Source organism: Frankliniella occidentalis, unplaced genomic scaffold, assembly GCF_000697945.3.
Source record: "Frankliniella occidentalis isolate FOCC.00 unplaced genomic scaffold, Focc_3.1 Scaffold240, whole genome shotgun sequence".
NCBI classification, from domain to species: domain Eukaryota; kingdom Metazoa; phylum Arthropoda; class Insecta; order Thysanoptera; family Thripidae; genus Frankliniella; species Frankliniella occidentalis.
The window spans coordinates 290,058-304,537 of NW_026267366.1; the positions used below are offsets into that span (position 1 = coordinate 290,058).

Sequence of the window (14,480 nt, forward strand, 5' to 3'; positions counted from 1 at the left end):
AATTTTTTGTTTTCTTTCTTTTAATTCGTTATTTCTTTACTGTTTCAAAACGTTGATGAGAGCCTTAGCGTCGACCAGATGTCACCGCGGCGATGATCTGGCCGCGCAGAAGGCTGGAGAATGAGATACGAGCGAGAAGCACACCGGGACCGTGATAAGCGGGGAAGCGCGGGGCGAGAAAAGATTTACTCGAAAAACGGTGAGAGCGATGCAAAGATAGCCGGCCACCGCGGAGGCCAGGCCATGCGGACCCGGAGGTCCTCGGTGCCCCCCCCCCCCATCGTCCTCCGCCCACAGATTTACCTATACTCTCGTCCAACACGGTGGGGGCAGCGGAGGCGCCTCTCATGATGGCCCGTTCTAGTTTTGCTTCGTCTGTCATGATCGACTTAATGAAACCGCCCTGCCGTTTTGCTCAGGCGTACCGCGTCCGAGTCAAATGCGCGCGCCTCCGTGAGCGTGTGTGTGGGGGGGGGGGCAGGGCGTTGACTGATGCGGCCGCTACGTCATTTGCGCGCGGATGGTGAAGTGAGGGTGCGGAGACTGCAGAGGCGTGTTTGATGAGAGCGCCGCCTGACTCGGCGCGCGGAGCCAATGCCGCCGCGCCGTGCCCCTTCCCGCCCGCTGCTCGGAAGTCTCTGCTCTGAATTCCGCGGCAATTAAAATTCAGACGTAATCACGATAATTGTCGAGGTAATAATTATCGTATGTGCATTTGAGTCATGTCTGTAAAAGGCACCCATTTTGTTTCATTTCAACAGGAAATAAACGACTGCCTAAAAAACTAGAAATTGTGTGTCTAGACTATGGCCAGGACCCATAGTGAGAAATGAAGTTTCAAATCGACGTCAATTCGAAAATTCATCGATTTGCTGGACAAAATCGAATTGATGTCGTTGATGCGTGATGTAGGTGGCTGCGCCGGGCTGTGGCGGGCGCGAGCTCACCTCATCATGGAGCTGTCTCCACTCCGGGGCGGTGACCGCCGCGAGAGGCCGAGGCCCGTGGCCGAGGTGGGGCCTCCCCCTGCATCAGACTATCTATGGGCGCCATTTGCGAGTGATTGCGCGTCGCTCGGAGCGGCGGCTGCGTCCGGGCCGAGCGGGGCGCCAGCGCCAGCGCCGCTCATTACAGCAGGGGCGCGCCTACCGCGGACGCAGCCCCCGTGTAGGGGTGGGTGCTCCCCCTCCCGGCCGGCGCGGCGGTGCCGGCGGTAGGCCTCGGCCGCTAGCCTCGCGCTGTGATGTGTGTTGAGCTTTATTTTAATTAGCCCCCCCCCCTCCCTCCCTCCCCTCAGTCGAGCCTCCCCTACCCGACGGCCCGCCGGGTCGATAACAGAACGCGGCGGGGCTAAAGGCGGGGCATGCGCGGGTACTATACCGCTCCGCTCCACTCCCCCACGGAGAAGAGATCGCCACCCCATCACATCAGCACGTCGTAGGTCGGGCTGCGCGCGGCAGGGGGCGGGGGGTGACACCCAATTACACTCCTAGCACGTCCGCCCAAAGTAACACGATGAGCCAGGTGATGCCTCTGCATTGGAAATTAATCGTCAAGCCCCGTACCTTAAACTAAGTCAGGAATTTTACTTACTCAAACACGCCTTTTAACCCCTGCCTGAAGGCCGTGAATGTGCCCCCGAGAAGCCAATGTACGGTTATACCAGGTGGCTGATTCATCCTGCGCACTTTTGTAGTTATACTGTACCGCACGCAGGCATGCGAGCGGGCTTGCTAACCGCCCTTGACGACGGCGCCTTTTGGGACGTGCGAGTGCAACCAGCCCGCACGTAGGAATGCGGTGCCGGCTGTCCCGGCTCTTACATGCCAGTACGGTGGGTTGCCTATGCACTGGCAGCAGGGGCTGCAGGCGCGGGGCGGGTGGCGGAGGAGTGGGGGGAGCTGCGCTGGGTGAATCAGCCACTTGGTTTATCCTGCTCTTAGAACGCACCCCGTGAAAAGTGTGGAGGGAAAACTACAAAGATGTTTTAGCGGGACATAAGACCGTTAGGATTAATAAAAATGGAGACCTGAACGCACACGCCGCATTCCAAGTATATCAAAAAAGAAAACCTTGCGATCATAATGTTTGTGTCAGAGGAGATGACTACCTAGACAACTCTCTCATGTGTATTTCAGAAGCTTTTAAATTAATATGTAAGACACATAATCTACATGATATCTTTGACACCAGCAATCTTCTTTAAATATGCACTATATCAGAGATCCATGGCTTTCTATCACATATCTTTAACAAGAGTCTCCAAAATAAAAACTGTTCTTTTTGTTGTTGGTTATTTTTCAGAAGAGAAAACTTTTAGTGTGCACGAATGCAAAATTAACTTGCTTACATTAGAAAGCATTTACACTACATCATAATATCTTACAACAAAAGTATAATGTTCACCATGACATTGAAGGAGTGGGGGCTTGGCTTAACATGGACTAGAACAAAATTGTCTCACAACATTTTTATGACATCTCACTTTATATATATAGTATATCTATACATGTTGTATTACTGTATAATTTGCATACAGCCATTCTTTTGAAGAAATTCAATAAAGTTTCAGCCATGACAAAATAAATGGTTTCCAGTATTTTGGTTGTAAAAAAAAAAAAAGAAAACTGTGGAAGTAAATTAAAACAATTTAGTGTTCTAGTAAAAGATAGAGAGATCACATTGGAAGGTAAAGGTGACCAGTTAATGTACGTTTTCACTAAGTTACATTGTTTGAGAAGCAAGAATTTCAACAATATTGTAGATCACTAATATTAAAAGGGGCAACAATCCAATTAGAGTTTTAAAAGAAACAGATCAAATTCTCTTCTCCATTCAGTTTTTCACCAAATAAAAAAAAAAGTTTTGTTTGTCACTTTGCCATCTTTTAAACTGAAGTTAATGAATTGATTAAAATGCTAACAATCTTGTAAAAAGAAAGTGCCAACAATTAAAAGATCAACCACAGTTATAATTCATTAATCATACTAACTGACTGTACCAGCCTTTACACAATTCCAAAACAAAAATTAGATGTCTCTGTAACAGCTACTTTAGCAAAGAGCTGTTCTTGAAATCAGCAAACAAAAAGAAAAGAAATACATGTATTACAACAGCAACATGCTCTAATAGAAAAGTTCATGGTATTTTTCGACTTTAAAACAAAAGACAAAAAATAATAATCAAAACAAACAAGGAAATCACTAAATATTTTTTCAGCCAAATTCCAACCAGCAATCAGAGAGCAGTTTGCCATACCTACAAAATGCACACAGAAGTTCTGTGATGCTATCACAATGTCAAATCAAAACCAATTACAAATAAAATGACAACACCCTTCTACCCCCCTATGGTGGCTACTATTCACAAAGGTTGCCGCCTTCAAATGATCCTTTCACTTAAGTTGTATTGCTGAAAGATGTCAGTGGGGGCAATGTTAGGTAGAAAGGATAAAAACTATGAATAAAATTTAAAAGATATAACTTGATTGCTGCATTGTGATCTGCTTTAGAAATTAAAAGCAAAAACCAATGACTAAAAGAGCAGCTAAGAATAAAAACTTCAACAACAGCAGCATAACACTCCAAATTACTTGGTTCCAGTTCATTAATGAAGTGCCCACATTCTACAATGAATACAATAAATGGAGACTTCACACAAAAATTCTAATTGATAGTTACACACCACAACGTTCTCCACTTGGACCCAGCTGTGTTGAGAAGCTGAAACACTGCAGCTAACTAACACCCATTATGGGCAGAATAGAAGTTGTTGCACTTTGTAACATTCCGGTAAAATGACCTGGAAGCACAAACAGGCTGCTAGCGTTTGAGTTTCTCTAGTAACTGATTGTTAGTCACTTTGATTACATAACCAATGAAGTCAATGTAAATTAATAACAGGCAAGAGTTTTGCATGAATATAGATAACAAAATAAACAAAAACAGATCCTTGATTAAATACGATTTCTCAAGAAAACATAATTTTCTTGAGTTAAATGCTCTGGCTCTTTCAGTACATCGAGCCTCATATCTATTGATTATACTACATCCATCCCACATATCTGTTACATTTTATGAAGAGAGATGTTTTCTGGTCATTGAAATATTACAACTACTGTCTAGAAAGGAATGGATGGATGGTTCACCCATATGGCTCTAAATTTTGGTTTCCTTTTGATGCAAGTGCTACACAGAATATGTTCCAAAGAATTATTTTTTAATTTCTGCAAAGTTTTACCGATCTAACAGAATGAGCAAATTAAGTGAAGCTGAGAACCCGATATCAACTGTAAGAAAATAATGCCTAGCACAATTATATCCGGAGAAGATGCTGATCCCAATCTAATTACACCAAAGTATAAATTTGGAGGCCCTGAGAAATAACACCTCAATGTACAAACTGCAACACCATTCCATAAGAAAACTATTGAAATTGTGACTTGTCTGGAGCTTAGTTCAACTGACATCTAGTACTACAATGTACAATGTACCAATAACATTTTCTTTCCAGGAAATAGAACTACTAGAAACAAATTAGGAAAAAAAAACTTAAACTAAGCATTAGTAACATAAATTTGAATGTACTTAAAATAGGGTCCAAGGAGGAAACATTGATAACAAATACAATCAACTATCTAACAGTCTTGTAATACTTAAGATGTGTGAGAAACTAAATGCCATGCAACATAACATGTAACAGCTGTGCAAATTGCCCAAGGGCCGGGATCAACTCAGGATTTTACACAATGAAAAGAGGGTGGAACGCTTAACGACCTCCAGATTTAGAATGAGCAATTAGCCACTGTAGTGTGATGTCAATGTTATCTTTTTCTTTACATGAAATGGAATAACAGCAGATTTCTCTATCCTGAATTGCACACAAGTTCCTGAAATGAAAACACAAATAAATAGAAAATAATCAACTTTTACAATCTGCTAACAGCAAAATTTATAAACATAGCACCGATTGTACTTACATTCTGTCAATGAGTTCCTTCTCATCCAGACAAGTAGGAAGGTCTCTCTTATTACCCAAAACTAAAACTGGAATACCCATAAGCTGTGGTTTGTCCAGTAAGTTGTGAAGTTCATTTCTTGATGCTTCAATTTTATCAGGATCAGCTGCATCAACCATGTAAATTTGCATACAGCCATTCTTTTGAAGAAATTCAATAAAGTTTCAGCCATGACAAAATAAATGGTTTCCAGTATTTTGGTTGTAAAAAAAAAAAAAGAAAACTGTGGAAGTAAATTAAAACAATTTAGTGTTCTAGTAAAAGATAGAGAGATCACATTGGAAGGTAAAGGTGACCAGTTAATGTACGTTTTCACTAAGTTACATTGTTTGAGAAGCAAGAATTTCAACAATATTGTAGATCACTAATATTATAAGGGGCAACAATCCAATTAGAGTTTTAAAAGAAACAGATCAAATTCTCTTCTCCATTCAGTTTTTCACCAAATAAAAAAAAAACAGTTTTGTTTGTCACTTTGCCATCTTTTAAACTGAAGTTAATGAATTGATTAAAATGCTAACAATCTTGTAAAAAGAAAGTGCCAACAATTAAAAGATCAACCACAGTTATAATTCATTAATCATACTAACTGACTGTACCAGCCTTTACACAATTCCAAAACAAAAATTAGATGTCTCTGTAACAGCTACTTTAGCAAAGAGCTGTTCTTGAAATCAGCAAACAAAAAGAAAAGAAATACATGTATTACAACAGCAACATGCTCTAATAGAAAAGTTCATGGTATTTTTCGACTTTAAAACAAAAGACAAAAAATAATAATCAAAACAAACAAGGAAATCACTAAATATTTTTTCAGCCAAATTCCAACCAGCAATCAGAGAGCAGTTTGCCATACCTACAAAATGCACACAGAAGTTCTGTGATGCTATCACAATGTCAAATCAAAACCAATTACAAATAAAATGACAACACCCTTCTACCCCCCTATGGTGGCTACTATTCACAAAGGTTGCCGCCTTCAAATGATCCTTTCACTTAAGTTGTATTGCTGAAAGATGTCAGTGGGGGCAATGTTAGGTAGAAAGGATAAAAACTATGAATAAAATTTAAAAGATATAACTTGATTGCTGCATTGTGATCTGCTTTAGAAATTAAAAGCAAAAACCAATGACTAAAAGAGCAGCTAAGAATAAAAACTTCAACAACAGCAGCATAACACTCCAAATTACTTGGTTCCAGTTCATTAATGAAGTGCCCACATTCTACAATGAATACAATAAATGGAGACTTCACACAAAAATTCTAATTGATAGTTACACACCACAACGTTCTCCACTTGGACCCAGCTGTGTTGAGAAGCTGAAACACTGCAGCTAACTAACACCCATTATGGGCAGAATAGAAGTTGTTGCACTTTGTAACATTCCGGTAAAATGACCTGGAAGCACAAACAGGCTGCTAGCGTTTGAGTTTCTCTAGTAACTGATTGTTAGTCACTTTGATTACATAACCAATGAAGTAAATGTAAATTAACAACAGGCAAGAGTTTTGCATGAATATAGATAACAAAATAAACAAAAACAGATCCTTGATTAAATACGATTTCTCAAGAAAACATAATTTTCTTGAGTTAAATGCTCTGGCTCTTTCAGTACATCGAGCCTCATATCTATTGATTATACTACATCCATCCCACATATCTGTTACATTTTATGAAGAGAGATGTTTTCTGGTCATTGAAATATTACAACTACTGTCTAGAAAGGAATGGATGGATGGTTCACCCATATGGCTCTAAATTTTGGTTTCCTTTTGATGCAAGTTCTACACAGAATATGTTCCAAAGAATTATTTTTTAATTTCTGCAAAGTTTTACCGATCTAACAGAATGAGCAAATTAAGTGAAGCTGAGAACCCGATATCAACTGTAAGAAAATAATGCCTAGCACAATTATATCCGGAGAAGATGCTGATCCCAATCTAATTACACCAAAGTATAAATTTGGAGGCCCTGAGAAATAACACCTCAATGTACAAACTGCAACACCATTCCATAAGAAAACTGTTGAAATTGTGACTTGTCTGGAGCTTAGTTCAACTGACATCTAGTACTACAATGTACAATGTACCAATAACATTTTCTTTCCAGGAAATAGAACTACTAGAAACAAATTAGGAAAAAAAAACTTAAACTAAGCATTAGTAACATAAATTTGAATGTACTTAAAATAGGGTCCAAGGAGGAAACATTGATAACAAATACAATCAACTATCTAACAGTCTTGTAATACTTAAGATGTGTGAGAAACTAAATGCCATGCAACATAACATGTAACAGCTGTGCAAATTGCCCAAGGGCCGGGATCAACTCAGGATTTTACACAATGAAAAGAGGGTGGAACGCTTAACGACCTCCAGATTTAGAATGAGCAATTAGCCACTGTAGTGTGATGTCAATGTTATCTTTTTCTTTACATGAAATGGAATAACAGCAGATTTCTCTATCCTGAATTGCACACAAGTTCCTGAAATGAAAACACAAATAAATAGAAAATAATCAACTTTTACAATCTGCTAACAGCAAAATTTATAAACATAGCACCGATTGTACTTACATTCTGTCAATGAGTTCCTTCTCATCCAGACAAGTAGGAAGGTCTCTCTTATTACCCAAAACTAAAACTGGAATACCCATAAGCTGTGGTTTGTCCAGTAAGTTGTGAAGTTCATTTCTTGATGCTTCAATTTTATCAGGATCAGCTGCATCAACCATGTAACTAGAAACAGAAACGGATTTTTTAACACTTTACATCAACTTTAATACAAACTTGGCACATAATGCTGATTGGATGAATACTTACACTATAGCATTAACACCACGGCAATAACGTTCCCACATTGATCGGAATCGAGGTTGTCCTCCAATATCCCAGACTTTGATAGTGACATTGCCCTTAGTGATTTTCCGCATGTTGAAACCCACTGTTGGTATCATATCTTGGTTAAACTGCCCTGACTGAAAATATAAAATGTAAAATGTCATTGTTGCTCATGTGTGAAAACTTATGAACGCACATTATTTTGACAAGGCTAAGAAAACTCCACAAAGAAAGAGAAATGTTAATGCGTTTGACTATTGATGGCTTTAAAAGATAAGCAAGAACAAACAAAGTAAGTATATAGAGAGAACAGCACCAGTCATCAACTACATTTGTAGATAATACATAGTGAAGAATTTATGAACTGAAGCATGGTTACAGTTATTAACAACGAAAAAGGAAACGGAATAATTAAAATTGCTTTCAACAACAATGCAGAATTCTAATACTTAGTTAATCAGTAGTTCAACTTTGACGTTTTGAGGTTATGTGAAAAACAGATGGTAATTTGACATAGAGTCCAAAGGCCACATTCTTCGCTTGACCGCAAAATTTTCCGTCAAAGTTCAACAAATTCAATTTAAGTAACTCAAAGTAAAAATACATACCGCAATCACATTAACGAAGGTTGTTTTGCCAGAACATTGTAAACCGACAAGTGTCAGTTCCATTTCTTCTTTCCAAAACAAGCTCTTAAACCAATCCAAAATTCTATTTACTAAGGCCAACATTTTGAGTAAATTATATATTACAACGCAATGTCAAAAACTCATCCACGGCACGACGAGCAAAGGCGCAAGAGGTAAAGTTACACTCCTCGAGCGAGGGATGAGCACAAGAACAAAAATCCACACCCCTGCCACTACAACCACAACCGCCGCCGCAGCATGAGCTGTCGCCGTCGCCTGTCGCCTGCAGCCACTCGCTACTACGCTCATGGGTTGAGTTTCCTATGATCTCATTTATTTCTCACTATTAATGCTTATAAATATCAATCGCGCTTAATCTTACTGCAAAACCTTTATTTCTTCTATTTACTTCATAGTTATTTGTCTTTGTATTTAATAGATTCACTTTACGTATGTCTTACAAGCGCGAACGACGGTGTTGCAGTGTTATCCCACAAAAGACAGCGTAATTCAAACTTGTCAGATCGACCCTCAGGAGACTGGGACTGTAACTTGGGCGAATCTGCAATATTTCCCAACAATTATATAGAATGTTGACTGCTAGCGTAATGTACAAAGAAATTTAATGGTTTCCACCGTTCAAAAAACAACAACAAAAAAAAAAAAAAAAAATAATAAAACATTGCTTGATTTTGGGAGCCTTGTCCTTTCCTGATGAATATTTAAACCCCTGAATCGGAAACGTTAACGCGTATGTCCCTGCGACAGTGCGTCTGTCTCGCATTGGTCTATTTCGAGTAATTCCCCTCTTCCCTCCATCCACCCCTCTGCTGGCTGGCTGCCATGGTGCCATCGGGACATGGGGACGGATCCCAGCTTCACAGCTTTAGCCCGGGCTCGGGATGAACTAACAGAAAACAGTCTTTCGAAGATCAGAGCTCAACAGCAGGGGTATTTTCCCAGAATCAGTAGTAGATAAGGCGTCATGGACTCGCAAAGTGAGTAAAGGGGGAATTCCCCCCTCCCCCCGGCCGGTGTAACCCTTATTCCAGCAGTCTTCCAGTACTGAGAACCCAAGGAGGAATTTGAGCTGTTACTCTGTCACTGTAGGCGTCAAATGAAGTCTCATTTTGTCGATTTTCTGATCCTGGCGTCATTCTGATTCTATGTGACGCAAAATCTGACTTTGACGTCTGGGTGACAGAGTCACGACGTAAGAAAATCCTACTCGGGTCGCACAGCGCGGTGTGCGTGTGCTGCTCGTGCTGCTCTGTCGCGTGAGCGGCTCGTGCTGTAGCCCCTTGTGCGGCAGTGTGGCACGAGGACATGCAGCTCGGTTGCCTACTCTCTCGGAGCTTTATGGAGCTGCTGATTTTCGGCAACCTTTTGTCACAACGATCGCCTGTAGTTTTGTACCTGTGCACAAGGGCGTTAATCTCAAAATGTTACGAAAATACTCACATAAAGCAAACTAATGACGCTTCCAGTGTCCGCGGACGGCCCATGTGCCGTGTGCAACGCCCCCGGGCGAGCATGCGCCGGTTGTCTCTCCGTATACTACTGTGGGAAAGAGCACCAACTCGCTCACTGGCAGAGCGGCCATAAGCACACATGTGCGCCATATAAAATATCCAAGGACCCTATACTTGGCAGATACCTAGAAGCCACACAGGATATTAAAGCTGGAAAATTCATTATGAAATCAAAACCACTTGTATGTGGGCCTCAGGTGAGTACCAGGTGGAATTCCCTTGACACTATAATACTTTATAGAACTTATTTGTTCCTGTCACAACATAGAGAAAGTAAAACTTGAATTTTCAGATGAGTTCAGAGCCAGTCTGCTTAAGTTGTTGCAGGCGCCTTGAAAATGAACCTGATGACTGGTATCAATGTACAGTGTGTGGGTGGCCACTGTGCTCTCCAGACTGTCAAAAGGATGAACAGCACAGACCAGAATGTAGCGCAATGTCGAAGGCTGGTTTCTATATGGGCAGAGGTGTGTATTTAACATCAGATAGATCCTTGCATTGAGTCAACTTATACTCTTGTTCCCCTATTTTACAGACTGTGGAAAAGTTACTATTCTTGGAGGGTTGGAAGAACTAAACCAATGGTCCTGGTATGGATCTATAGTTCCAATCCGCGCCCTATTGCTACCACCAAAAGATTACAAGAAATTGATGACGCTCCAGACTCACATACAGGAGCATCGACGCAATCCTGAATTTAATTTTAAAGTTCGGTCAGTGACTAACTTTATTCATAACTTGTTAAAATTGCGTGACTTTAAAGAAGAGGATATTGCAACAGTCCTAGCCATATTTGACACTAATGCATTTGAAGTTGCTCGTTCAGATCTAAACCAGGCGGTAAAGTCACAAGTATTATTTTACAGAATGAAGTTTCATGATTGCTGTCCCTGTTTTGTTTCAATTTTAAAATGCATTTACAGGGCAGGGCTTTATATTACATGGGGTCAATGATGGCACATGCCTGCAACCCAAACGCCCGTCTCTGTTATGTGGGTGAGAAATTTGAAATGGCTCTTATGGCTGAGCAAAACATTCCAAAGGGAGGAAGCATTAACATAACTTACATGGACCGATTAAATGGGACATTGAAACGTCTTACACACTTGAGAACAACAAAATACTTCGATTGTTGCTGTTCTCGATGCAATGATCCCACTGACATGGGCTTGTATTTGGATTCAGTCAGATGCATTACATGTCGAGGTAATTTTCAAAGTGTTGGATGAATGACGTCTTCTGTGAAAGTGCTCTCTTATTATGTGTTTGCTTCTTGATTTGATAGAGAAAGGAAAACTAAATCTACTGCTGTCAACAAGTCCCCTAAAATTAACAGCTGACTGGCAATGCCAGGATCCTCAATGCCAAAACAAAGTATCTGCATCAGAAATGATACGAACTCACAAGGAACTAAGAACCGCTAAACAGTACTTGGACGAAAATCCTCAGTTGTCAAAGTACAAAGAATTTATAAACAAACAGCTTGGATCTGAAGGATTGCTTCATTCGACTTCTACCTACATTCTTCAAATAAAGATTTCTCTTATATTTGATATTTTGGGACATAGTCCAGGCTACTACCTGAAAGGTATTTTGAAATGAAAAGACAAGCACGGTCAAACAGAGTAACCTTTTTATCCCTCCTTTTCATTCTTAAACCTGACTTCTCTAGAGCTTGAAAACAGCTTACTGGTCTACAAAGTTCAGCTGTGCCAAGAAATGCTGGATATTGCAAAAATACTTCATCCTGGATTTTCAAAGACTCGTGCTTTCTTACTTATGCAACTACAAGAAACACTGATGGAGCAGACAAAAAGAGAGCTGAGAGATAAGTTGATCACTTTGAAAGAGGCTAAGGTAGGCAAAGAAAAATATGAAAAAATAGATTTGAATGTTAGTTCACTACTTGACATGTTTCTAACACACAGGAGTCTACAAAAACGGCTAAGGCTTTCCTAGATGAAGCTGTATCAATTCTACAAGAACCAGCAAGAAAAGCAGATGTTGAGTCAAAAGTAAGGGAGTTTCATAATTGCTGCAAACGGATGGGTATGAATGCTTAAATTCACTTGTATTAATTTTTGATACAAAAGATTTATTTGAATCTCAAGACAGTGATTTGGAACATGGATGCAATTATAAAGTAAAGGACGAAGGAGGAAAATTAGTTTAATAATAAAACCATGATATTAGTTTTGGATGAAAATGTACTGCTGTATATGGTCATATATGGCACAGTGGCAGTCCAAGGGAGTACAGATTATAGAGGAAACTCATAGCCTGTCCTTTCTACCCAATGTTGATATTGTAACTCAAGTTATTATACCTGTGTCTTTTTACTCATTGGTTAGAAAGAACAGTCCATACCCTAGTAGCACCAGTGCGGAGAAGCACATCAAAATACGCTTAAAAGGTCCAACATTTTGGGCGTGTTTAGTGCACATTAGTGAGTAAAATGCGAATTTCATGTGCACAATGTGTGTTAAATGCGCTAAAAATGTAGGACCTATTATGACCATTTTGAAGTGCATTGTTGCATTTTAAGCACATTTGCACTACCAGGGTAGTAGCTACCCAGTGCGGACATAAGTGGAACATCCAAAAGTCGACCTAGTATGCAACAATGTTGTTTTGATATAATTTTTCATACAGCAATTTCTCACTGGGTAAATCTTTTCTTTACTCCCTTAATATTGGTATTTAGCAACTCCCTCATATCTTATGTCAAAAACATACATTTTTCCAAAAATCTGAGAGGAAAATTAAAATTATGTAACAATAATTTATCAGACAAGTATAAACTACAATATGAACATATTGCAGACTGAATTAACACTACACTATTATGCATCTGAGAATTTAAGGACCAAAACACTAATACAAATTGAAACAAGCAAAAACTCAACAAAAACATTTTAGTCACAAAATCACCATGGGCGTCACAGTAACATATTTTCGTTAAAATCTCTAGTGTCCTCCCAGGTGGAAAAGTTGTGACATAGTAGGTCATACCATACAGAGATCACAAATGTCATTGTGAGAGAAGTGTTCGCCTGGGGAAGATGCATGACGCATACAGCAAATAAAAAAATGTCAAATTTGTAAAAATATCAGCAAATTTAGAAAAATTATGTTTAACATTCAATAGAGAATGGCAGAGTGGTCAAACATATTCCTGAAAAATAATTGTGATATTGAAACTAAATCAATAAGAAAAGAAAGTAAGAAGTAAATAAAGAACAAATTTGTATGGTAGCAAATGTCTTGATGGTATTGCACAAAAACCTAAGCATTGTGGAAATGTAATTAAGTAAATGCATCAGAAATATGAAGTAACATCACAGTGTCCGAACATGAAGTATGATTATGAAATAACTGATTTGCAAACATTATTTCCTCGTTAGATATAAAAGAGAAATTTTTTGACTTGCATATGACTCATAAATCCACACTATAAATACCTGAATAAATCCATTGTGTGTACAAAGTGTACTTTCAATTGAGATCTGTGATGAATTTGTTTGGTTAAGATCCTCACAGAACATTAATAACAGCATAGTTTCAATAAGTAAGATTACTATAAGATCTTGTTGAATCTCCACGTAATTAATTAAGTATGCATAGCTTGCAATATACAATAGAAAATATGAGAATGCTTGTAAGGTAACAACTATGTTTCAATAAATTTTGTGCAACCTAGTGTTCATGTCTAATCAAACCTGAACACCATAAAACATGAAAGACAATGAGAAGAAAGATAAATATGCTGAGGCCCTTGCATATTGGGCTGTTAACGTTAATTTACAACAAGAACTGTCCTCAACAGTTCGGGTATTTTTGATTTACTCATACTAAAAACAAAAGAGAGTAAGAAGAGAGTGTAACACATTGAAATGGCACTAAACAGAAATACCTCATGGCAAACAGCAAGCAACTTTACATTAAAAGTATTGCTTACTGAATCAATAGAAATAAAAAATAATGACACTACAGATATAAAAATTAAAGCTTTCAGTTAATTCTCACTCAACAAACTGTCACTCCTGTGGAGAAGTCATGAAATACATAACAAAAATATCACAGCACAGGAGTTTATCAGAGGATTCAACAATTACATCAAGTACCAAATGAAGATAAAAAGTTATTACAAGTAACAAGAAAAGAGTGTCTAACATTCAATTAGGAATTAAATTATCTACAATAATTAAATTGAATGGAAGGGAATATACTTGCCATCACTTAAAGAGGTCATTTATGACCTCCTGGAGTAAGAAAGCTAATGCATTCATTTTGAACCCAGGAGCTGAACACAACAAAATAGCCATACATCACTCATCTAACAACATTTATTTATGTATGCAGACTAGCTCAAACTTGGCCACATTATCATTTATGATATGAGTGAACATGATGTACAGATGTCCACATACAAATGATCAACACAACTTGAGGTGTTAAAGGA

The 14,480-nt window shown here is 39.0% G+C and overlaps 2 protein-coding genes across 4 annotated transcripts; one reads left to right on the forward strand and one right to left on the reverse strand.

Annotated features, from left to right (window-relative positions):
- Window positions 1-2,082: 2,082 nt before the first annotated feature.
- LOC113210113 (ADP-ribosylation factor-like protein 8B-A) lies at window positions 2,083-8,741 on the reverse strand. 3 transcript variants are annotated; one of them, XR_008011818.1, is made up of 5 exons: window positions 8,466-8,740; window positions 7,840-7,994; window positions 7,594-7,755; window positions 7,166-7,503; window positions 2,083-4,549 (listed from the first exon to the last, which is right to left on the reverse strand). XR_008011818.1 is itself a non-coding variant. In XM_026427944.2 (4 exons), the coding sequence occupies exons 1-4, from the start codon at window positions 8,586-8,588 to the stop codon at window positions 4,768-4,770; spliced, it is 561 nt and encodes a 186-aa protein (XP_026283729.1). In that variant the 5' UTR covers window positions 8,589-8,741; the 3' UTR covers window positions 2,083-4,767. The 3 variants fall into 3 exon arrangements, 2 of the variants coding, with proteins under 2 accessions (XP_026283729.1, XP_052128977.1); XM_026427944.2 differs by lacking the exon at window positions 7,166-7,503 and having other exon boundaries at window positions 2,083-4,888; window positions 8,466-8,741; XM_052273017.1 differs by lacking the exon at window positions 2,083-4,549 and having other exon boundaries at window positions 5,213-7,503.
- A 432-nt stretch (window positions 8,742-9,173) lies between these two features.
- On the forward strand, window positions 9,174-13,715 carry LOC113209942 (SET domain-containing protein SmydA-8-like). The gene is made up of 8 exons (XM_026427718.2): window positions 9,174-9,484; window positions 9,974-10,215; window positions 10,311-10,485; window positions 10,554-10,858; window positions 10,942-11,224; window positions 11,304-11,606; window positions 11,691-11,875; window positions 11,947-13,715. Exons 1-8 carry the CDS (start codon window positions 9,472-9,474, stop codon window positions 12,079-12,081), a joined length of 1,641 nt encoding a protein of 546 aa, XP_026283503.2. The 5' UTR covers window positions 9,174-9,471; the 3' UTR covers window positions 12,082-13,715.
- The last annotated feature ends 765 nt before the right edge of the window (window positions 13,716-14,480 follow it).